At 43.8% G+C, this 26,460-nt stretch overlaps 1 protein-coding gene across 2 annotated transcripts in view; it reads left to right on the top strand.

The window, feature by feature from the left end:
* The first annotated feature begins 1,674 nt into the window (after nt 1-1,674).
* Nucleotides 1,675-26,460, top strand: part of LOC109485254 (5-hydroxytryptamine receptor 4-like) — a 24,894-nt gene continuing 108 nt past the window's right edge. Inside the window, exons 1-5 of one of the 2 annotated variants that reach the window (XR_002141115.1) lie at nt 1,675-1,807; nt 20,551-21,144; nt 21,567-21,683; nt 22,367-22,600; nt 22,808-24,075. Coding sequence is in view for 1 of the 2 variants with exons in the window: in XM_019788725.1 (XP_019644284.1) it covers nt 20,983-21,144; nt 21,567-21,683; nt 22,367-22,600; nt 22,808-23,458 (1,164 nt within the window). In the remaining variant the exon portion in view is untranslated. Of the gene's footprint in view, nt 1,808-20,550; nt 21,145-21,566; nt 21,684-22,366; nt 22,601-22,807; nt 24,730-26,460 lie in introns of those variants that run through there. The other variant, XM_019788725.1, reaches the window with a different exon arrangement.

The following is a 26,460-nucleotide window of genomic DNA, read 5'->3' as shown; positions in this document are numbered from 1 at the left end:
CTGTAGATAAGCCTCGGCTATTAGCTTTACAGTCTACCTCAGTTTACTACACCTGAAGCATTTTCGCTGTAAATTGAGAGATTCCAGATAAACCGATTTGTATCTATGCTTCCACTACTTAGCTTCTGAGAGCATAAGCACAATAAATGTATTTCATTCGCATTCTCATTATTCTGAGGAGAAATTAGTTTCCGGTCTGTACTGCTAGGGCCTACTAAACACATCCAGCTAGAGTATACCACCGTCTTTCTTATCAGAGGAATGCGAGGAACAGATTACAGCATGTTATCCCACGATCTCTCTTCCTTTCTCCGGACAGAACAGGTACATGCCATCTGGGAGTGGAGAGTTAATAGTCTTCAGGCACAGGGGACTTCCATAAAACGAGCATTGCCGAAAATTACGGTACCTGTTTCCGGTTGAGAAGTGAACCCGGTTTAGTGCATCTGTTTTTAATCACAGCTCGGACCAGATCTCATGTTTTACTGTTGGGGAGAAACGCGCGGGAAACAAATATAAACAGGGGAGGGGTGCGGCAGCAAAGTAAACCAGCCATTTCATTTCTACAATAACAACAGTTGAGTGCATCATGTAGCCTTAAGTCTTCTAAATCAGGCATTTCATTTGTGCAGTGACAACAATTGTGTGTATTAATTACTAGTTTGTAGTCTTCTAAATCAGGCATTTCATTTCTGCAATAACAACAGTCATGATCATGTTTGTCCCAACAACAAGTGATCAACAGTGTCTGTTCATGATGCTGATAATCATGTTTGTCGTGAAGAGAGCGAATGTCTGAAAAAAACGTCGAACACTGTTGGTACGGAACTGTCTAGGCAGACACATTTTCGGTTTTCTGGAGGCATGTTCTCGGATTTTTTCGGACATTTTACTGAGGTGGAGCACACCTTTGTGTCTTTTCAGTCGTGATGCAGTATTTGGTAATGGCTGAAGAAAAGAAGTATAGATTACAGGTCCATCATAACAGAGAATAGCTCAGCTCAGAACTTTTTTGCCAGACATGAAAAAATAGTTTGGTTGAATACAGCTTCCACCAAAGAGTTCTAACTCGCTATATGAAATGACCAGATCAAAGTTGTATGTTGTTCGGACGAACATAAGCGTATATTCACTAGCCTACCCGTCAATCGCATATATGAGTATGAAGTCTACACTCGTCTTCAGATCGAAGCTACCCTAATGCGGATTACAACTCTCGGAGGAATTGCATTACTCCAAGCAGAGGATATTCTTGAATTGGACGATACGTTTTCGTTTTGTCTAGTTTTCTATGTCGATTTATCTAGGTATCCTGGCCAGAAAAGAAGATAAAAGATTTTCGCCTAAAAAAAGGGAACAAAAAAGTTCCAAACAGGCCTAACCTCTGCCTGGATCATAGATTACCTCTCCAAATAAACCCATCTGGGAGAGGATACTAGTATAAACACTAATACAGGAAGTCTGTAGATTTACCCATCCAAAGCTCTGGGTCAGGCTGCTGGTTGACGCAGGCGTGGGCAAATCTCGGTACCAAATTAACAGACGCCCCGCCTGCTCCCGGCTTGACTAACGACCGCGGACCCTGACAGGGCCGCCAGTGTGAACGGTCGCCATCTTGACAAACGGTACAGACGGGCGTGTGGGATATATTCAGGACAGGGCCGTGATCTATGGCCGACATACCGTTCTGTCGATCCGGTGAGTTTGTCTTCCATACGGCACTATTATGTAAGGCTATGCTATGATGGTACGTGGATTTTACACACGAGTAGAGGTGGGCAGCGCTATACACCAAGTGAAGAAAGAGGTAGGTCACAACTTTCTGTCCCGGTGCTGTTTGTTGTTGTTCTGTCACTCTCGAAAATGACAGGCAGTTCCATTATTCTATACCGTACAACATTTTGCTGTAGAACAGTCTGGTGGCATATCAGCACTGATTGTCATTATTCAAGACGCATGTACGACAGGTTCTGTTCCCGTGTGTGGCATGGTCTTCAGTCTAAGAGGACTGAAATCTACTTGGTCTTGTCCGAGTTTGTTCTTTATCTATGAAATAGATCTATATTACTCATAGATGGTTGCCAACAACATTCCGAGATCCATTGATCACACACACACACACACACACACACACACACACACACACACACACACACACACACACACACACACACACACACACACACACACACACACACACACACACACACACACACACACACACACATGCACTCACGCATTGTGATGCACATGCATCTCTTGCTCTAGCAGTATGGGCTCCATATGATATCTCTCCACGTCCATCATTAATCCATCGTTTTTTCATTACCCGAGTTCGACTGGTGGCTTTTCCTGCAAATCCCAGGCATTGGTCAAGGTCGTTTAGACTCAATTTAAGCGTAACGTTATATCTGTGTAGCCTTCTCCAAAGTGCGATGCCGTGTGGAAAAGTTGCTAAGCGGATTACGAACTGTGACGAACGAGTAATGTGCGAGTCACGGGTCGGTACAAGCGGTGATATTTATGACCAATGACCTTTAATTAAACTGGAAAGGATTATTGGCATCGCATTCACTATCTACATAGTTCCATTGGGAGCTGAAAGGTCATCGCGCCAAAGGCCTCGCCGCATTCCTTCGTAGAGTATATACCAAATATTTACGCGTATCGTATATTGGCATTTTATAGTGGTAGATCGCACCAAAGTGATTGTAGATAGCAGACATGGCAGAGATCGTCCGATTTTTACCAGAAACGATGAGGCATTTTCCCGCCAGCTTAGTGCTATCTATACACGCCTGTTCTACGAACAAAAACCGTCAGCCTAGTTTACAATTCTACAGTGGTTTTCACGTTGACTTGTAAAATGACCTGTTTAGAAACGGGAGTTTTGGCAGCCCGTCCCGCCTGCCCATGTCAACAGACCTGGACATGTTCCAGCTCCTTCACTGGGGAGTCAGGTTTTATGGCCGGTGGGGCGTGTCGTTAATAACTGTGAGGTGGGCCTGATAAGGGGCGTGCCGTTAACAACCTTTACAGGAGATGTAGTAAGCAATCATAAGTCTTACAACAGGACAATGATTTAGTAAAAAAATCTATACAATGTATTTAGCGTTTGTTTTTACGCTCTTGTGTCTCAGCTCTGAAGTCTCTACCTCCTCCTCCCACTGTGACCACTCCTTTAGGAGATGTAGTTAATGTTTTATAGCTCGTTACAATTCCTCCTGTGTATATTAATAAATTGGGCATATATTTCCCTGCTGTGCACCACCGTTGGCCGTGTACTTCTCCAGCTGTCCGCTATGTTCGCTACATCGTACATGTGGGGTTTATTACAGGTTTGTTGTTTCTGAGCCCGGCTGGTGATTACTGTACAGCAGAGACTGGTCTGGTCTGAGAGAACCCGGAGAGTGTCCTTAGATAATTAATGGAGCAGGCCTAGTCTGGGTGGAGCTGCAAGCCAAACAAGAAGGAGAGACGATTAGAAAACAGCAGGCGAACATCTCTAATTATAACTACATGCAACAATTTTCTACTACATGTACCAGTAGCTAATTGTCATGAAGCCCTTAGCAATCAGATAACAGCTCATAGTAGTAATAAGACCCGAAGAATATATACACATGTAAACGACACCCATAGAGTCTGCTATGTAGGCTAATTCTTCCCAGCACTCCGGTATCATGTCGTCCCCTCAAATACGGGAAATACTAGCATGGAGGTGAAGATTCGACTCGCTCATTTGAGGAACGGTCGGGATGGGGGAGGGTCTCACGACGAGTAACGTTTGAAGCTAGTCTTCAGCTAGTCTTCAGTCTATAAATCTACAGCTTCTGTCTGTACCAAGACAAGCACAATATAATAAGGGAGACCCTAGCCTCAGTCAGCTCAGGGTTTGTACAATGTAGTTTCCTGACGACTCACACTTGTTGGCATAGCCTTGGCACGATCTGGAGTTTGCTTGATTCCTGTGCATTTGTGTAATACATTCTGACTCTTGGCATCTAGTAAGCCGCTAGCTACTACATGCAGGCGTGCACTCCTCGTGAACTCACCCAACAGTCACCAGGACGTCAGATGCCGTTAACATGCCGGCAGGTGGATTTAGACTCATGAATTGAACTTGAAGTCCCGAGCACTGGAGCTGTCACTGTCCCTTACTCCTCACACTCCTCACGCCTTCACACTGTCCAGATCTGTCCACGCCTTTCTTGAGTCGCTATTTAAAGACTGGAAGTCCGTCCGGTTTGTATTAGTAGTCCTGCTTCCATAATGAACATGTACAGGGACAAACATGACATTTCCCAGGCACAATGTCGGGGAGTTCAGAGAAAAGTGCTCCTTACAATGTTGACTTGACTTATGTCGGTGTCAGTTGTTCTCTGCCAGTCCGGAACCACATTGGCAGCCCAGAAGCTCCTGTCTTGCATAACTAATTCCCCGTCAGCACGTAGACCAGTGTCTGTCGTTCCCGGGATGTGGGTACATTTTCCATGGGCCCCGGGTGCACGGGGACAAAGGGTATATTACAAGAAAGTTGGCCAGAGGTTTCACGTGTTCAAGCGAGCGTAAACTTTACATTGTGGGAATGTTGAAGTTACAACCAAACCATTACTCACCAATTCTTGGAAATTCCTAGTCAGAAATTATTAGAATAGATACAACGTTTTTATTTCAACTAGTTTTTATCCGGGGACTACATATAACAGACCTCCTTCGAAGATGAGTAGATAGTACATATTTTAGTCCAGATAAGTTGGAAATTAAAGGAGTCTATCTGTCGGGAAAGCCCAGCTGGTTTCAGAGATAATGATGTTTTGAAGAAGGTTGGAAAGATACTGAAATAAATGATAAATCACAAAATAAAGCTTTCATGATTTTCGAAATCAATATTCAACAGATCTGCTCATTGTCGTTGATGTTTTTGGAAAAACACATTTGCAAAGCAAGGAACGCTGGCGCCAGGAAATTCCGTCGATTAGTGGAAGCGACTTTGTGTGGAATTGAACGTGACAGGTTGATACAGCGGAAAATCGTGAAAACAGTTTCTTCGCTTGTCTGAATCTGACTTAGAGTTACACTTACAGGAAATGATACCGATGAGATAACTGAGAGATGCCTATGCATGTAGCAAGGAACGTTTTTGTAGGTGCCAGCCCGTGTCCGCTCTCCGCCTTAAAGTCCCAACCTGGCCGGTCTCCAGGCTACTAGTATCTTGAAGTAACGACAACTTTCTTTATAGAGAGGCTTTAAGTTGATCCCCGTCTGGCAGCAACTTGATCTACCAAAGGTCGCACTTCTGGGCGACGTCGTAAAACCGGACGCCAATTAAATGGTGATGGATAATGGTCGGAGGTTACAAACAACGTTTATCGCGTACTAATTATAGCGTTAAGTTACACCACATAAGCCTGGCTGGGGAGTAAACCACCTTCCAGACGCATCAAAGGCTCGCCCCAGAAGAGGTATGTATCAGATTTTACAACTGCGGTATGCAGGAGATTTTACTGTCGCGGAACCATGCAGCGCCTTGTCCCTGACCTGACGGACGTTGCTCTGTCCGGGTATAGGGGCACATGTGCCTAGTACCTGTGCACCTGACGCCGAGTGTTCAACAACAGCGCTGTGTACAATCAACGTCCCCTCTACCTCATGACCTCACATGTCATCCTGGTCACACACGTCGTACGATCGTCGCACGATCTTAAACTGAAGGCATTCCTGAGAGCTGCGTACAAACTTCAGCCGTCTTGTTACAGAAAAGGCTGTCTCACATACTCCTGGTCATTCTTGTCGGCGGATAGTTCTGTCATAGCCTGCTTGAGGGGCTACTGCATCATCAAATCTACCGGCGACGTCCTACGACGACTGTGACCGCGCCGTTACATTTGTACCTTTTTGAGTTCGGCCTCGATCAGCTGTTGGAAAGTGGAATGGTGAGGCGGAACGATATGTGAGAACAAAGGTATGTTTGGGGATTGATTCTCAGACCTACAACATTCATAACACATTCTTCGTCTCAGCGCGCTGCCGTGCTGCAGATGTGAGGTACGTGTGACTAGAAATGACATTCACGCCTTGATACCTGAAGCTGAAGAATGCTTGGCTCTAGCGTACCACTTACCGCATTTTCCCACGGTTCTTGGTCAAAATTTTATCTTCTGAAGCCTAAGAAAATACGCTCAGATTCGACGCTTCAAGATGGAGTCTGTGCCCAAGGCGTGGTAGACCAAACATCACATGAGCATGATAAAAGATGATTTCTGTACTCAGGTTCAGTCATGATTCTTAAAATGTATTTAATCATCTGTACACGAGGACTTCGACCTGACATTTTTCTTTGCCTTTCTCTCTAAACGTTTCAGTAACGTCGATATTCAGTTTTAATGACCATAAATAAGTATTTGATAACTGTAATGTCTTTGTGAGTCACTAATCCCACTATAAATGTTTAACCTCCATGTGTGGCAGGTGTTGTGTTGACCCTCTTCCCACTAGACGGCGATCGCTCCGCGACCAAAATTGTTTTTGTGTGCCGTTGACTTTATAATTGGGATATGATGCAGGATGCAAAAGCATGATTTTAAAGACACGTAGACAAATTCTTCGTCCATGAAATTCGTTGAGCCATCAGTGCAATATTTGGTCACAGCCTCTACTGGAAAGGGGGTGTAATCGCGAAACAGGTACTTGAGGCTCTTGACTTTTGCCGTGCAACACTTCTGTTGGGAGTTGTCCTGTTTATCTGCTACGTTTTCAAGTGCAGTCGACCTTTCAAAAGTAGACATAGTAACAGATTGGGATGTTAGTTATGAAACTATCGCTCTGGTATCTAAAAAAAAAAACATCAGTAGGGAAAACAATTACCCATATATTTGAGCAGCTATGGGACGTTTCTATTGAATATTCGACATAGTGGGGAGAACCTTAGTTCTTTCGTGGAGTTAATCTATTTACGTAAAGAGATCGCAATGTAATGTACGTACACCTGAACAACATCTCTGAACATCACGTTGGCAGAGGTTACCCTACAGTCTGTTTATATTTAGCTCCGCAAGGTCATCTCTGAACATCTCTCCGATCGCACATTTGGTACGACATAAACCACGTAACAGCCGCTAACAGCATTGTTGTGTACACCGGAGGCCATACAAATGTGATGGATTTGAAGGCATTCCTTGGTACGCTCGTGTTGCAGGATTGAACCACCAGATTCTGAACACAGTCGATGACTAACAAGTGCGACATTTTTCGTGTTCTTAAACATAAATAGATGCAAAATGCAGCACAGTTGTTTCTTCCCCCTTCACTCGCAGCGACGTCTTGATTGCGGTAATCTCGAAGAAGATCTTTCAATTCCAAAGTCGTCACCAACTGGCAAGTCAATATCCAGTAGTTAAGACACTATCTAAATGGCCGATTAGGCCGGCTGTCGAAAGACGGTACATGGAAGGTTACAATTTTACCAATCAACCTCTGCTTGAAGAGTACGGATTGGGGCATGCATTAGTTACATGCACAAGGCGCGTGGAGCATAGTAATGAAGCTATGTAGGAGCGCTGTGTTTCTTTCTTTTTCGGAAAGAGACAAGGCCACCGCGCGCGTGGATGTCATCATCCCTGTAAACCGTAGCTTGTGCCGCCGGCCGCTGGCTCCGGTCCGGTGTGAGGAAGGAGGATTTATAACCACGCCTGCCTGCTGTAGTGTAATGAGACATAATGGCGCCGGCGTGAGACAGGCCGTAAACTTCACACGTTAGTCTTCTGGTCGCCTGTGGTGGTTTGGAGGGGACGTTATGCTCGGTATATAACATCAATATTGATACGTATTGATAGGCAAACTATACAGTCTTGTTATAATTATCATGCTTCGCACAGAGATACTTCGGATACCATTTTAGCACAAAAGGTACATTTACATAGTCTCTACATCCACCAACATATGAACCTTCTGACTCGTACTACGATCGGTATTTTGTTTTAAAGACCAGACTAGATCCACAACTGTCTAGTCATGGCATTTCTTCGTGTTTAATGGCCCCCGACTTAAAACTGTTCAAACTAAACATTTTAACTTCAGACATAAATATCACAGTTATCTTTACATTAAGAGTCCAGTAGACGCCCGGCCCACCCACGTCCATTTACAGCACGCGACCTTTAAAATCCCGTCTAAATCCGCCGTGTTACCATTTACTTAGGCTTTGTTTATACACAGGTATAAATTTCTCTTTAAGGATCTTAGTCAACCCAAAGTCTTTCTAATCTAGGTTATAAAGAAGGCTGGATCTTCTTTGAAGCATCTTCACTTTCCAGATTATAAATGTCTGCTTTTGAAATTTCTTATACATTACCGACGTCGTATGTTACAGCATTTGGTATGGAGTTAAAGGCCATACCAATAACTTTTACCTGGCAACATGTATTGAAGAAGTGCGTTGTCCTTTTAGTTATTGTTTTTCTAGACAGCAATAAGAAAGTGTTTCGAATGAGAGATCAGATCAATAAAAAGACAGAAAACATCAATTCAACTTTGGCGACGGAATCGGTAGATGTACTTGGAAGCTTGGAGAAGTCATTGGTTATCCTGTTAAGAGATAAATGTCGCAATCATTTTTACATTATCAGTACATTAAGCGACTTTCTGTATATCATAGATCAAATGTCAAACCACCAAAGTTCTCCTCAGAGAAAAGGATGACATTCCAGGCTCGTCTGTTGTAGGTTTTTACATCCCGTTCCAGTTGCGGCTGCGACCGAAAGGCAAGCCAAGATTTGACAGATTGCTCAACGAATTTCATAGAGAATATGCAATTTTTTAACGTCTTGTGTGTTTTCTTGTCTCCTATCTCCAGTGCACGCCAGGTGACCGTTGACAAAAATAGGATTTGTGTGGTCTTGATCTTGTAATTGGAAAATGATACATGCAAAGAATGATTTAATTATAAAAGACAACAAAACACACAAAACGTAACCAGGGCAGGCTGCTGCTCAGCTAGGTCTGTCTTAGCTCAACTGGCTTGTCCCATCTCTGTGAGAATTGTTCATAGGACTTTGACTGTCAGTTTGACAGACGATAATCATATCTTCCCGCTGCAGCGCGCTGTTTCAACGGCTCCGTCAATCGGCTCCGTCTTCCTGATGGGTCTGAACTACTCTGGCAGTTTAAGTAGGCCGGGCACACCCGCGTTATTACGTGTCTCTGCTCATTGCGTTTGTTAGACTTTGACGTGATGAAAATTTTATCTTGCCGCTGAATCAAAGCAGTCAATTACTTCTGTGTTCATTTTTTCGGCGGCAGTTGTCGCTTTGACGGGTTATCAATCCTGACATCTGAATGCCTCCACGTCCCGGAGCGCAGCGGAAACGACGGAACGAAGCTCATCCAAAACTACTAAACTAGAGCTTGAAGAACGCGTAGGCTGGCTCGGCCTGGAACAAAACACGATTTATCAACGAACGTTGCAAATTGACGATAAATCCAAACTCCACCTCCAGCTTTCTCGTCCGTAAATGCGTGCATTAGTGCAGGCCGGCGGGGGTACTAAACCAAGGTGACCTCATATCTGTAATCTAATTACTACAGGCAACTATGTGATATAAACAAGATAAATAGTTCATAAAGAAGTTACGCCTACCAGGTTATAAGATAACTGTATTGTAACCCGATTTATAAAGTTTACATTTGCTGGAACAGCTTCAAAACGCGTTGAATGAAAATCCCCTTAAGTGTGCTGATAGTCTGTTCAGTACAATCTGTCATTTTCCATTTGCACTGCCATCGGCCTGCTGTGTTGTACAATATCTGTCAATCACGGGCTGATCTCGGAACATCGGCTTTACCCGAAATGGACCGGAGGTGCTGCTAGAATTGTGATGCAACACAATATTTCAGATGCCTGATAATTCCTTGGCACTTTGTTTAGGCCACGTTGATTTGATTCTATGGATGACATCCGCGCGCGCAAGAATTTTCGGCCGTTTCCAAAAAAAAGTTTTCAACCATACCGTAAATCGTACAAAACAGTTGCAAAATGAGCAAATATATACCGTGGGTTGGAAAAAAAGCATTGGAAAACGATACCAAAGTCGTAGAATGCCAAACTCAAACGACAAAGACGAAAATGTAAAGAAATGAATTTGAAGACTAGATTATTCGCCAAACTACTCTGTGTTATTTGTTCAACCTTCAAAACTGCGTAGATTTCATAATAAAAGCAACTTTGTTTTGGCCAAACTTTTTTTATTCGCACGCTCGCATCAGTTTTGGGGTTCCCAGAGGATGTCATCCATATAATCAAATCAACATGGCCTTAGCTCCTTAGCTACGATTATGCGGCAACTGCAGGTCATGAACTACAACAACACGACAGAGACGGGTACTTGCGGGTACGGTACACTACAGACGCAGTTATTGTACAATGTCATTTCCCTCTTGAGAATTTTTTAAAAGTCGGTTAACTACTTAGAAAGTAGCCGTGCGTCATCACTGGCCGGTAGGGAATGTTTGGTTCTTCCTGTTGACGGTAGGGCCGAGTCTTTTACGTGTCTTAAAGGAGCACTTAAGTCGTGAAGATGGTGCTATTCTCCATGGACCCAATGGATGATTTATTGATGAATTTATAATCAGGTGACGTTTTGTACAATTAGTCCTTTTACTTGTGTGACGCGTGTTTTGTAGAACAACATCAGTATCACTGCCCCTTCGCATTCTCTACACGTACTAACGTTAGTTAACTTCACTTCAGCGTGAATAGTTTCGGCATAAATGCCGGGAGATGAGCACGGCAAGACGGCCGATTGCACGCCACGCTGCTCCCGCAGTCCCGTGGATTATCGGCAAGGCGCTTACTGTAACTCCCGTCTGCCGACTCCTCGGTCTGCGCGCTCCTGACAAACAGCCCTTACCTGACATTTGCATCGCTCACTTGATGAGTTATTGTGATCAAACTGGAGACCATAAATCATCCGCCAGAATCATGTAACATGTTGTCCACTTAGTCGGTCGTTGAACTTTGGCCTCCAAACAGAGGTTGGGACGGGAAATTGTAGCGCCCTGGCTGCCCGAGTGCACATGGTTGGTCAGAAAATCGAGACAGGCCGGAAACGTTAGGATTTAATATCTGCCTGAAGATAACACGGAGCGGCCACTTCTCTCCAAGCAGAGGTTGATTCGGAGGAATGTGGCCCTCTTACCGCCTTGTCATGCTCAGAATCAAATGGTGGCCTATGGGATACTGTCTTGCCTAGTACTGCCTAGTGAATATTGTCTTGCCTATTGGATACTGTCTTGCCTATTGGATAATGAATGTCATGCCTATTGGATACTGTTTAATGTTCTTTTAACTATCCAAAACCCACAAATTTTGGAAAAGGTCGGACATTACGTCCTCCATGGTTTACAAAAGAGAAATCAAACTCTTCAGACATAGTTTTAGACATGGCTATAGTTTTAGACAATTGCCTTTTATTATGTAGATTTTGAAGTTATTTTGTACTTTGATTCAATGTCCTTTTATCTTTGTTATTTGCAACTAGTCTTTGGGCAGGAATTTGCAATAAACTTTTATATTTGGTAGATACTGTCTTGCCTATTGAGTAGTATCGCACCTATTGGATCTGCTTGGAGCTTTTGCACGTCTCTAGAACTCCTTCCCATTCGCTCATGTCCAACCGTGGCCAATCAGACGACGCCATCAGCCCAACAGGTTGTGAGCTTCTGAGATTTGCCTCCAAGTGTGTGCAGAGTCCTTGTGACGTCAGCCCGCGCTCCAAGGAGACTACGTCATTGTGTTTAGCTGTTCGGTGGAAGCAAGTCGCTTCCTCTGTGGAGCGAAGACGACTTTTGACTGCCATCTTTCGAATTCCCTCACTTTTCTTCGGTGCTTGCTCATCGTCAAAAGTGTTTTTACTCCCGAGAAGGCGACACGTGGGAGGGAAGAGTTCTTGTCACCAGTGGCACCGCTGCCTGCTGCCGTCCAGAGCTCTCATAGGATGGATGCATGTCGTTGACTCTATAGGTAGGCAACACTGCATCTGAATTTAGTCATCGGGATAGTGTTCACAGGAATTGTTCAGTATATCTACAGAAAAGTTGCCTAGGCTAGGGTAGAAAACGTTTTATGTCCGCGATGTACAATGCATGGAATGTCCAATACAGCGGCAACGTGGCATTTGGGCATTTGATATGACTGACGTTTCAGGTAGCCTCCACTACCTTTATTTATATTCTAACTTTTCTTTTCTTTTGGACTTAACTTAAAAAAATTGTCTTCACTTATTTGCATATCAATCAATAGTTCGTGCTTATAAACGTTAACCTACATTTCTCCTGCAGTCTCTAGTGTCACTGACGAAAGGTGGTGGATGCTACCTGAAACGTCTGACCGTTTCCAAAATCATATCCGGTTGCTTGAGTAACTGTTTTGGCGTATCTTATTACCTGGATGTCTAACCTTCACCGACGTAACGTGGAATTGTACAGTCCGTAATAATCTTACGTAGCGTGGTTGGAAATGACTTTTGTGGATAATGGACCGCAGCTAAGCATTTTCCGAGTATCTCTGATACACCCACTCACTCAAAACATCATTTATGTGTTGTTTTCCTGTTCCGTACGCTATTAGACACGGTTCTATGCATGCGCACAGTTATGCTGTGAGGGCTTCCTGTGGTTAGTTTTCCTGCATGTGCTAAAAGTAGTTCTCCTCTGTTTATTGCTGATCCGAGGTGTGAAAGGTTCTGATTAGTAGCTGACCAGGTACATAAAACAACTTACCGTGGGCGTTGTCATTGGGCTTAGGTACATACTTCAGTAAATGATACTCAGAAGCGTTCCCCACAGGAGACGACCTCGCGCTTATTATTCTTCACATTGTCATTGATTGCCTGTTACTACCTTACTGTTATCACTAGGTGCAGTATAACAGTTATTCGCGATACGTATATGAAGGAGAAGTTAAGGTCCATTAGAGACAGCTACAATTACTAAACAGGAACATACCTTAAGACAAGAACGACTCGTTTCCCTTCGTAAGTCGATAGAGGATGTCAGTTACTCATTAACCCATTTGTGCCCCTTGATGTAGTGATTATACCGTAAATCTGTCCGTGAAAGCGCTGTTATCTGTGCTGTGTCAACATGTAATGAAGCCGCTCATTAGGGCTGTATTTTACTGTGGCGGTATTTAAAACATAGCACGTTATTCGCCCCGTCTTGGCGCCACTGTTCCCCGGTTCTGGAGTGGATATGGTTTATTGTGGTTTGTCAGGCTGTCCACACAAGGACTATTAAGTGTGGAATAACGAAATAAAATGTATGGGCACACCTCTTGTCCGTTTATTGTTGATACGGTCGGCAGGTAAACTAAACGGTGCCATGCAATTTTGTACTGACGACATTTTTGTCGTGACCTTCTTTAGAGCCCCGCCGTCCAAAGTCTGGATGCTCAATAGCCAGTGACAAAGATTTGCAGTCGAAAGTAGCGGCTAAGATGTGACCGAGATTATCCCTGCGTTTTACCGCCAGGTTGACCTTCTGTACGCTTTGTGAGCTTCATTGTCGGCAATCAAGGACGCGGCAGTATTTCCTAACATGATGGACAATGGCGCAGACTGTCAGACGACAGAATCAAATTGATCGTAACCAATATGGCGGATGGAACTCTTATCATTGGAATGAATTACGAAAGCCTTGAATAAAGAGACAATGGATTTATGACGTTAGATGTGTTATGGATTTACATATCGAGAATACATATGCCTAGTGTGTTTATCCAGGGCCGACATAAGAATACCAACAGGTTGGTCTATAGAATTAAGTTTTCCAACTATGTTTTACTCGTGATATCTACAAAATATTCCACTTGATGATTCCATTTTGTCACAGCCAATACTAGCATCATCCGTATGAAGTCCTTACATGTACATTTAAAAGCATAAGAACTCTTGAACTGTTTTGTCCACGCTATGACTGTGCTGCTAAGACGTAATGAACAACGTTAACCCTGCCTCGCCTGTCTAGTACCGCCATTTCTCACGCCTTGTTTCCTCCCAGCACGAGTAAACACCTGGAAGCCCCTGATAAAAAGACTACAGTGTACTGTGCCTAACAGACTGGATAAGGTGGTCTCCTTAGCTTTAGCTGCACTTAACTGTGAGGATGGAACACAGCGGTAGAATATCTTGTCTTTGGTCTAGACAGGACTTATCTCCAAAGCTGACTGTGAAGCGTAGAACGACCTCTTCCTTTGAATGTTGTCCAACTGTAAGACATTTTGAGGAGACAAATCCATCCCTCAGCCTTGTTTTTGCTCCTTTCAAAAGCAAACCGAATTCAGGGGTTGTCGTGTGATTGTCGATCTCCGTGTACGTGAAACCTTATTACTGAGGTTCATGAAGACACTAGAATAAACGTGATGTACTTCTCAGAGTCAGTTCAGAGTCAGCTCACGATCTGGCAGACGGCACTAAATGGCGAGTGATCACCACGCCCCATTCCGTCAGTATACACAGGAAGGGCATCCTGGTCTACATTATACTAATGAATTAAACAGCTGGATACGGTCTGTACGTATATCCTGTTATGGATCACGTTGTTCTGCGTCATAGCCTGGGAGGAAGGATAGGTGTGACAAGATTAGAAGCTTACTATAAATCGGTGGGCTGCCCCTGCCGACAGAGATTGTCACGGTTAGCCTGATCCTGGCCGATCGTCAGAAGACGAGGGTGATTGATGTGAACGTATCAGCCCCTGTCTCACATTCAGGACATTCCCACGACTTTGCTCCCGACCACTCCTCAACCAAGGTCACTTTGAAAACTTTTGATACAGAACTACTTGTAACTGTTTCAAACATGTTGACAGCATTTATTGTACTAGTACCAGAAACTCAGTATCAGTCACTGAACTGCGCCCTAAAGCCCCTGTCACACATTCAGGACCTTCCAACCACTTTGCTCCCAACCTCTCCCCATCCATGGTCAGCGCAGGGTATACGTGGTCTGGAATCCATTCTGCTGTAGCTCCAATTGCTCCTCTGAGGTTTATTTGTCAAAATGCCTTGTTCGACAGTACAATAGTTCTATTGCCTATAAGGGTTCATCCTGTCCGCTACAAGGTCGTAACCAGGATAGTTAAGATGGCCGTGGGATCATTCAAGTCTCCCAAAGTATGCACGTTAACGTTGTGCACAGCCTGTCGCAGTCTGTCATGTAAAGCATAGCTACGATCTGACCAAGATGGATCTCGAAGTGTGAAGTGGTCCCTCACCCACGCCGCACATCCAATCTCTCTGCGTTATAGAATTAGTCCTGGGCGGTCGCTGCTTGTCCCGGGATATTGATTGTCCCGTTTGATGCCGTCCTCATGAATCCGGGGCTGCATTTCACTCTCCGCCTTTATTGGCTGCATTGATTCTCCGATGATCCATAAAGTTCGGGCCACTGATTTCCGTATTCTGGGCAGGTTTGCTTGCATAAAGTAAAGATGCTCATGTTGTAGAAGATAATATATTGGTGATAAGATACGTGGACGTGAATAGATGTGTACAAATCAGCCACACAATGCTGCATAACGACATGGGTCATGTCTAGCAGATTGAAGTTTTTCACGTAAGCCGCCCGATTTCTTTATTTCATGAAGGAGTAAAACACCCGGGTAGACTTTTTAAAGTAGCAGCCACGATTCCTAGTCTGATGATGCACCTTTCTTCTTTGTGCATTTTGTTCAAAACTTGTCGTTTACATTATGCAAGGTACTACTTTAGGTACCTTCTGTACCTGTAGGTACTTAAAGTATGTTCTTTTTCATTGTTTAGCGGAATGCAATAACTATGTACTTACTCCATCGTTAATCTGAAATCATAAATGTTAATAATGGCGTCCAGGCCCAAGGTAACTTTCGGTAGATTTTATCCAAGTTGAAGCGTTGTTGCGTTTTCCTCTCTAATTTATGGACCTTGCGAACTGTACCAATCTTCTTAAATGGAAGTCCAATACTTTAATGCATAGTGAGCCAAGTTGAGTAGCGGAAGAAAAATCCCAGGTCTGCACAGTCAGTCAACCATGTCTGGCCTTGTCTGGCCAAAAGAAGTTTCGGATTCTGGTAGTTCCCCGAGGCTCCATTAGGTGTGGCCCGTCTGTGTGTTCAGAACGTCCCCGTATCACTCAGAACATCGCTGCCGCACGTCAGTAGTTTGGCCTGGAGGTTATCGCGTCTGGAGGTGTAAAATACAGAAATAATACATTGCAATAAACACTCTGCGTGCGACACAGTTTACAGCTGCCATATACAGTCTGGATTTCGATAACTATACAACACCCCCATTTCTACTAGGGGCTGCGAGCGTTGGGCAACTAAATATTTGGCAGATCGCTAAGCGAATTTCATAGTCAAATATACAAAGATATTTTTTGTGTTTTATTATCTTCTTATGTGCTTTTGCATCGTCCATCATGTTCCAATTTTGGCCGCTGTACGGTCGTTCAGCAATTGCTGTACATGTCTAGAGGAAGTGGGGCTTAATGGATTTTGTCAGTTGCCCCCCAAGGAGTGTGTCCGACATCTCAGTTTTCCTTGTTGCACATGGAATATTCGAATACGGAAAGAAGAATCTTTACGTAATGTAGTACGTTATAAGATTCACTAATTTCAAAAGAAAATTTCAATCTCGGCTACATCTTCAAAATTCATATACTTAATCGTTTTCCATATCCATGAATGGTTGGATTGAGGTATTTGCTGTACTGAATAAAAATTGAGTACGTCCTTGGGAAAAGCCTTTTCCCAATGAAAACGTAATTTGTACATAGCTGATACAATTTATATGGATTACACCCGCTTGTTTCATACATGGATGATATTAGATACAGCCATCATCTTGAAATGATAGTGGTTCATAATATGAAACATAACGCTTTATAAGGGATATTAATGAGTTTATTGCAAATACATGCCGGAAGGCTAATTGCAAGTACATGTAACATAGATGTAATGATGACAGATACAACGATATTAAGAACTAGCTCTAATATTAAGCATATCACATCCCAGCAATGATTCAAAGTTACAGTACTGTTTTGCTACCCCGCTGTGAGATGAATATTGGTTATCCAGTCGGTAGCAGTGGAAAGTAGCGATAAAGTCAAACACACTGATCAGCAGCGATATAACTGTACTGTACGAGCGGAGCGTCAACCAGACAATTAAGCTAACCACTTAAACTTCAGTAGACATCCGCACGATTTTAATGAGAACGCCATTGCACAATAATTGCACAAGGTACTGCTATAAATGTATATGCTAAGGTCACAATTGGAAAAGCGGGCCCCGTTGGGTAGTTAACTGGGCCATGGGGGTTAAAATCATTCAATCAATGGACAGAAGTACACCGTAAACTAATCATGATAATACCGACAGTTCCCTTCCCAGTGTCCCGCAGTTCTTCGGGCCATTTTTTTACATCACTGATCAGCTGCACAGAACGACCTTTCCCATGTGCGCGCCGGAACACCCCGGGACTCTTACAAGGTAGTGCCTCTGTGGTCTGTGCACGGTGCACTCATTATTTCTATTGGCTCACCTTAAATGACTTCAAGTGTTTTTCTATTCGGGGTTTAATCTTCCCAATCTGCAAATGGCCCCCGGTGTTGCGTGGACGCCTTCAAGTGGTATCAGGAGATACGCGCTAAACGTTCCATTTCTCGGGAGAAGTACTTGTAGGAGTATTAAGCCTTTCTGATGAAGCCGTGGGAGGTGATATGGTATTGACATTGGACGGTGTGGCGATCAAATAAGATCTAAAATTACTTTTCGCACGAACATCCTGATATCTATGACTACAAAGTAATTCTTGCCACGCGATGCCATCATTTTTTGATAAGAGACAGGTCCCGATGAGAGGAAACATTTCTCGTTTTCATAGTCACAGTCCATGTGATTGCCTGTCATTGTAATTATTAGATGGTCCTCAGATCCGGAAATGACGAGGGCTGCATCATCTCTCTTATCAAACATCGCGTGAAAGAACTAATTTGTTTGTGATCATAGACGCTTCCCAGGTACTTGTCGCTTGGGGAAGTGTCACACTGCCGCTTGTCAACAGTCAGTCACGGGTTGACTTGTTTCATTTCGCATCTTGTATTGCTGCCGTTATTCCGTCTTCTCCGCACGAACCTGGCGCCTCCGTGTGTGTGTGTTTGCTTGTGCAAGTATTGTGCAAGTATTTGACACAGGTATGTGGTGAATTGTCTCACCACAGACCGCAAAAGGTGATGAGGTCCCAGAAGCTGACAGAAATCCGGCAGGAAGTTAGCAGTCGCCTGTTGGCACGGTGACAGCGGGAAAATACATAGACAACGTAAACAGTCAAAATGAATTAAAGACACTCACAAAAAAAACTGAAAATATTTCCCGGAGGTTTGAGATCTCTGATTTCTTGTTGTGTGTTATGTTGTGTGTGCAGAATGACGTGCTCAGGTCTAACAGTGGGGGTGGATATGACGAAGTGCACACGGGAAAGAGATTTGGAGTTGGGATCACGCCATAACTTTATAATCAATATTTCTTATCATACATCATAACGAAAAATTGCTTACACGTACGACTATCTAATACCTGTCAGTCCGCAATCGTACTGTTGATACACCTTTGACGTCAATGGCTTCTTAAGAGGTTATTGGCGAGGAGAGTGGTTTCTATGGGGGTCTGTGCGATTTCTGTGGTTAAGACAGTACTCTGGACAGCATTCAGTTGGCATTCAAAAGTTGTTTGATTCAGTTGGCATTCAAAAGTTGTTTGATTCAGTTGGCATTCAAAAGTTTCAGGTTTCAGGTCTGAATATTAACAACATGCTAACATACTAGCTAGCACGAAAGTTCATCTGAGTTGGCAAAGTATATAACTTGGGAACAATTCAACTGTTCTCCAACTCATGGGTGCCGTTGTGTCTGCGTCATACAAAATAGAGTGACGTCTTGACAAGTTGTTATAAAGTACCATAGTAGTCATTCAGGGGAACACTTAACAATAGTCTTGGGTCTGTGTGGCCGCTGTGCGCTTGTAATCATTTTGAACTTCAGAACCACAACAGGTTTGCTGATTTCTTGGAAACTGTTCTGTTCGTGTACATGGACCATTCTGTGCGTTGTTGTGCGTATTTAAGGTGCGTTGTTAATCCCGTAGCCAGGGGAAATTCGCATCACGGTCTGGAAACTGAATGTGCGATGTATCAGTGGACCTCATCGGCTGGAAATTCACATTTGTTGAATTGCTAACTACTTATTTGACTTTGATCTAATTGCTCATATGTCGGTCACGCGTGCAGATTTATGTACATGGGGATGTGGTAGCGATGTTCTCTCAATGTCACGTCAATTGCGTATGTTAAACATCGCTTTAGGCGCGAGGCAAGTGTCATCATTTCTATATATTCTTTATTTGACAGTGTTTAATTATTCTTCTGTAGCCTTTTCATAAATTTGTATTAATACTTTTGAGTGGGAGTTTCTACTTCATATTAGTGATTAGGAAACATCATAGGACATGTCCAGATAATGTTATGCCTTTAATTATAGATTTACAAAGTTTCGGATAAATTTTCCTACGGATTTAACCACCTTCAATCATCACGAGACCTTTTATTTCAGAAGGGGTTGAAATTTACGTAGCTGTGATCCTTGGCCTTTGGTAAGCTTGCATGTGGCAGCGCGATCCTTGCCATTCGATAGTCCTGTTTGTACCGGATCTGTTGGTAAGCTTGAATACGGCAGTACTATTCATTGTCCGGTCACTGCCCATACAGTACACAATCCATTACATGGAGGAAGGGGTTAAAGTATATCCACGGAATGCATATTAAACGATATTTGCTCTAACATGGGCTTTTCTTCAGGGTTATTGGATACCCATGAATTCATGTTCCTGTTAGGGTAAATCGTACCATTGAGTCAAGTTGCTGATGTCTTTTATCCAAGATCACCATATGTAGACGCACTGGTTTCTTCATTTGTTTCAGGAGGTTTCCAGAAGGATATGTGAAAACTGTGTTTGTGCTGGGATACCGGGTACCATCGGTACCACCACATGACTGCTTCTAGCAATGAAATACTTTACTTTAAGCTTTCTCTGAATCAGTCCCTCAGTCGTAATCGGCTGGCATTTGTTGCCATAACACGTAGTGCCATAAAGGTGAACATTATTAATCATAATCGCTATTTAAGTCCGTTAAGTCAGTTCACAATCAATCTAGAAATGAGACATGGCCATTAATATGCAGCAGCAGCAGTTTCATTGAAATCGAAATAATTAATGTCAAATTCATTGCAGTAATGTAATTAAGTATTCATTACCAAAGACACAACACGGTGGCAGGTTGACTGATGGTTGTCCCTGCAGATGTGCCCAGCGGTGACGTTAAAGCAATTATTGTTCAACTTTTGAAATGAAGCAACTCTCCGGGCTGGCTAAGTAATACACGATAAATCATATCTACTGCCATTAACGCCTTTGTAATTAATTATTAAGACACTCAACCTGCCTTTTATTTCATAGAGGCAGCACCATGAGGAGCGGATCGGCAGTAAACTACGGAAGTAGAGCGGGAAGTGGGAACGACAAGAGACAATGTCTAACTCAGGGAGACAAACACATTCATCTGTGACATCTACAGTAAACTCACATGACGGCCCGCGCGACTTGGATTAATAGTTTTGACTGATGTTGGACTTCTGTGCCGGATGTTTGTACGTCATCAAAGGAAGCGCATCCTCATTAGACACGCTTTTCCCAGAATTATCTGATACCAGGGGGAAACGGAGCAGGTACTTAATGAATTGAATGAGAAGAGCCATTCATACGCTGCTACTTCTCTCCCCACCTGACTATCAGTCATAGACATAGGGGCACCGGAAAGCACGTCTTCGCAGTTCTGTCAGAGTAACACAGACTTGTGACAGTGTAAAGTGGGGGACTCCGAGAAGAATCATGACGACAATCGTCAGTATGTCGGACTACAACACGACCCAGGCCCTGCTGGTCCCCGAGACGCACGATGTGCGGACAGTCCAGCCGGGAACAAACGACACGAACGGCAGTTCAGGGTGCACGGAGGCGTACCTCGGCTCGCAGTACTCTCTGGTTATACAGGTGAGATGTCTGTCACACGTGAATGGTTGATTCTTCAGTTTTATTCGTCCATCTATTTATCATTTATTCATCGTGTAGTTTGGTGTGTTACGGTATGTTTTGTTGATATGACGCATGTATACATGTATGTAACGCAGATAGAGTAGCAGTTTATGCTGCAGATGGACAGTCGTAATAGTTACCCAAGAAAAGTACAGTTACTCAAGAAACTGGATAGAACTTTAAAACTGTCAGACTTTTCAAGTAGCACATTTCGTCAGTACCTAAAAATATATATCCGATTTATCCAGTCAGAATTTCCTTCTGTATCTCATTACCTGGATAGTTGTAAAGGTCTTTTCATCCAGTTAAGGCAGACTGACTCCTGCCTTACAACAGTAGATATGGACATTGACTTTCATGTTTATTTTTCCTGTTCTTAGATTCTCCTGTCCTGTTTTCTTGCGCTGGTCATCCTGCTGACCATCGTGGGGAACATACTGGTCATCAGCACCGTGGCTCTGTTCAGGTCACTCCGGTCACTCACCAACTACTTCGTGGTAAGGCATCGACACTGACCACTGTGCGCGCGCGCGTGTGTGTGCGTGTGTGTGTGTGTGTGTGTGTGTGTGTGTGTGTGTGTGTGTGTGTGTGTGTGTGTGTCTGTGTGTGTGTGTGTGTGTGTGTGTGTATGTATGTGTGTGGGTGGGTGTCTAGATCTGTGTGTGTGTGTGTGTCTGTCTGTCTGTCTGCCTGTGGGTGTGGGTGTGAGTGTGTGTGTGCATGCGCGCGCGCGTGTGTGTGTCTGTGTGTGTGTGTGTGTCTGTCTGTGTGTGTGTGTATGTGTGTGTGTGTGTCTGTGTGTGTGTGTGTGTGTGTGTGTGTGTGTGTGTGCAATCAAGGAGGTAATATGGTGTGATAAAGGATTAGGGGTGAGGGGTTGGGTCAACTGGAGAGAGACTATTTTTATGTGTGTGTGTGTTTTTGCGCGCGCGTGTGTGTGTGTGTGTGTTTGTGTATGAAGTGTTAGTGCGATCAAGAAGGTTATGTGGTGTGATAAAGGATTAGGGGTGAGGGGTTGGGTCAACTGGAGACTATTTTTATGTGTGTGTGTGTGTGTGTGTGTGTGTGTGTGTCTGTGTGTGTGTGTGTGTGTGTGTGTCTGTGTGTGTGTGTATGACAGTATGAATAAAAGCTCTTACTGCCGGTGTGACCGTGAGATTTGTGCTATTCTGATCCCCAGGTGTCCCTCGCGGTCGCTGACCTGCTGGTCGGGGTGATCGTGATGACGCTGGGGACGCAGTACGAGGTGTCGGGTAGATGGCGTCACGGTGAGATCTTCTGTCTGGTCTTCACGTCCATGGACATCTCCCTCACCACCTGCTCCATCATGCACCTGTCCTGCATCGCGTTCGACCGCTACTACGCCATTTGTCACCCCTTCAAGTACCCCACCAAGATGTCCCACCGCAAGATGGTGATTCATTTATTTATTACCTTTGCCTATAAGGTTACGTTTTGGTAGCGTTGGTGTGTATGTGGTTTGCCTAGAAGCTATGTGGATGTACATGTATTGCCATTTATTCATCTAATATTCAACATCTGGGTAGCCCTTTACAATTGCTTGAGCATTCATACATTTCAATACCATTAAACATGTGTGTTGATACCTTGTCTGTGCTAGGTGCTGATGATCGCGCTGTGCTGGATCGTGCCCGTGATCATGGCGTACGTCCCCATCATGAACCGGTGGAACACCATCGGGATCGAGCCGGTGGTCGAGGACACCAAATGCGCGCTGGGACCGGACAGCTGCGTCTTCTTGGTCAACAAGGAGTTCTCCCTCATAGCCTCCACGCTCAGCTTCTATCTACCTGCTGTCATGATGACGCTGGCGTATTATCAAGTTTACCGCGCGGCCAGGAGACAGATGCAACAGATCATCAGCCTAGAACGAGCCATGAACAATAACGAGAACATGCGGAGAGAGAAAAAAGCAGCCAAGACACTTGGCATCATTATGGGCTGCTTCCTCGTGTGTTGGACGCCTTTCTTCGTGGCGAACATAGTAGAACCGCTGTGTGGGTACTGCATAACAAACTCCTGTGAGCTGTGCTTGAAGTTTTTTTTATGGCTGGGGTACATCAACTCCACGCTCAACCCCATGATTTATGCGTTCTTCAACAGAAGTTTCCGGCGGGCCTTTAAGAGAATCCTGTCTTGCTGGTCGTGCTGTGACGTGGACAACAGAGATTTCGACCCTGCCGTGTCCACGGCGCTCCAGACAAGAACGAGCAGACGGCACCAAAACGGCGAGGTGGTCAACAACACGTGATCCTGTCCAACCGGAGTTACACAACCTCTCACTGTCAGGGTCTAATTGGACCTCCACACCGCGAGATCTCTCGGCCCTCTGACTGGAGAGAACCATTCCCAGAACTGCCAATAGGAGCTTAAGACCTTATAACTCTGAAGCACAGGATTGTCACTATGGAAACCAGTCCCCACGGCTAGTCTCCAACACGGTAATAGACAGTTCTCAGTTTGCAATAAGTGGTCCATGTTAGCACATATCCATAAATCAACATGTTTAATATGTTCCCAATGCTCCTGGCCTAGACATGCTAGAGGTGATGTTCTTCAAGCCTCTAGGGTCTGACCAATGGCAAAGCTGCTAGAAGCATGATGTAGTCAGACTAGTGATCCTGTCCTACATCAGAATAAGACAACACAAATGTTCAAGGCTGCATTGTTTTCCAACCTTGGAAGAACTATTAGTATTCGAAAAGTGAACAAGGGCTTCCCCAAGGTGACCATACCCTAAGCTTCACAGGACGGACTGCGTATAAAACTAAAAGAGCCCCTCAGGGGTGACGACTGGATTGCCAACATATTACTATGTAATGTATAATCTCTGACTGGGGTGCAACAGCAAGCAGATGTAATATATAGGTCAGTGGAATTCTGTACCCAAATGTAGCATTTGCAAATCCGAAGAATTTGGATGTGCGCCAATAACGTCCAGCGATACTAGTAAAAACTGCAGGCGATGTAATCTCGTGTCACAGTCGTGTGTGACTCAATGTGCTGTGGTGGCAGCCCCCTATCGGTACAATGCTGTGTTGCAACTACTCCATTGTGTTGTCCTCACGCCACCTACACTATTGTAGATAAACCGCACGTTCAATACAAAGAGCATATGTTAATAAAAGTTTCTAGTTTGCGTAAGAAATAGTACCAAAGTACCAGGTATTTTACTTTGTATTAGTGTCCAATCACGATATTACTCCAGCTTGAGCCGAAAGCGATTTATATGTACCAGAAATCTTGCCATGTTTCACTGTATACAGATGAATGTTGACAATAACATGTCCAAGTGAAGAATCAGTTCGTGAGATCGTAATTGACTACTGATAAATAAAGAACATACCGTTTATATGGCTGGACCATTGATTGTACGTGAACTGTGGTGTGTATGCTGTGTACGTGGCAGCAGACTTTGATCTTCACGGAAATGATGTCTGTATTTATTCCACACTCGTGTATTTGTAAAGAACTGGATATAATGTCCATCATGTACACAATAATCATGAAATATAATCATGGCGTCGGAAGCAGTTGTTAGGTGTGTTATTTGTACTTAACTTTAATCTGAGTTTGTCAGTGTAGAAAATGGGTTTTAAAAATTGCCATGCATAGTCCCGTAACCATTATGTGTATCATATTAAGTCGAACTGGCCCCTACGGTTGCTGTCAGGATGGGATGATTAAATTGAACACCAGAAACTTCTCAAGTTTGTAAAATTTAACCCTTCTTTGACCACTAGGTGATTATTTCCCCATGACGGAATATGTTTAGTATTGACCACATTGGACAAGAAAGTTTGCAACCATGCTGTAAATCATGCAAAACATGTGATGCATGAGGGCGCTGTGCATCCCGAAAACCCCCATGCAGGCTCATATGTGACCAACCAAATCGTCAAAATTAATCTAATCAGCAGAGATGACCAATGGGAAACGTGCATTTTTCTGACCAACGGAGAGGCTCCAAAGTGCATTTTTCTGACCAATGAGCATGCCAGGATTCTGCTCAATCGACCTATCGGAGGCTAGAATTCTTCGCAAAGGTGGTTGGAAGTTATAAAGCAGGCGTGCGGGGACGGCTGAGTTCAATCAGTCGATTTTCAACTGCTTCTACAGCGCGGCCGGAGGGAAGATAGTCGCTCTTCTATCGACACGGCGGTCTGCAAGCCGAAATGTGGTGGAAATGGCGGTGCCAAAAACGTCCAGGGCATCAAACATGGAGACCCGCATTGTAAAGGTGAGACTATCGACAATTGTACTTAACCGGAATCGTTTGTATGTAACTTGACCTTCAGCGGACAGTCAAGTGTTTGGTTTCCTATCGTTTTCCTTTCTACTTCTGGATCACGTGCACGGAAATCTCCTCGTAATTTAGTAGGTAATGAACGAACTATGTAACTTTACCTTCAAACGTACTGCCATTGGAGTCAACATGTCTTAATAGTAATAGTGATACACATGTTTCTCTCTTTGCAACTTAGGGAATAGAGGTGCTAAACCTCCACACCCCAGGGCATCACTACACCGTGAAGAATTTGAGGGCTCAAACCTAACGTTGGTTTTACGACGAGGAGACCCGCAGTATAAAGGTGAGAATCGGAACAGTAACTGTTACCGTTATTAAATGTCTTTAATTTCGGAGCATTTTGCTTTCCTACTTCTGAACCACGCGCACGGAAAATTCCACGAAATATGTAACCGTTACTCGTTCTATGATCAAATACATTCTCTCCTTGCAACATAGGACTACAGTGAAGACATCCTAACTAGAAAGGCACGCAGAAGAGCAGGACGGCCTGTGCCAGAAATATGACAAGGTAAAGGTAATTGTACTGTTAATATCAAGTATCTGCTCAGCAGTAGCTGTAGCCTGTGACGGTAGAATTCATTACGGAAAATTTGTCTGTAATTGACGGTTCCACTATTAAAAGCCCAAGGCATAAGGCATCGTTGATTGCGTGCCTATTTAGTGTTTTAATGACAAGCAAAATGTTCAACTGAATCTATCTTGTTCTAATTATTGGTAATTTGTGCCATTCATGTCGGATTTAGGATGCAAGAAGCAGGAATGGAGACATCTCTCAGCATCTTCCAGGACCTTATTGTTGCCTTCAACTACACGTCTCATGGGAAAAGGCTTTGAGGGATGAAAAAAAAAGGTTAGTGATTTGTGATGTGCATTAAGTAGCTTTTGTACCAAACTTAGAATTCCCTCTGTGTATCTGAGACATTTTTGACAGGGATAATCAA

This window comes from Branchiostoma belcheri, unplaced genomic scaffold (genome assembly GCF_001625305.1).
Source record: "Branchiostoma belcheri isolate BF01 breed outbred unplaced genomic scaffold, Haploidv18h27 scaffold74, whole genome shotgun sequence".
Lineage (NCBI taxonomy): Eukaryota > Metazoa > Chordata > Leptocardii > Amphioxiformes > Branchiostomatidae > Branchiostoma > Branchiostoma belcheri.
The sequence above is the reverse complement of the archived record's forward strand: the minus strand, read 5'-3'. Positions and strand labels throughout refer to the sequence as shown.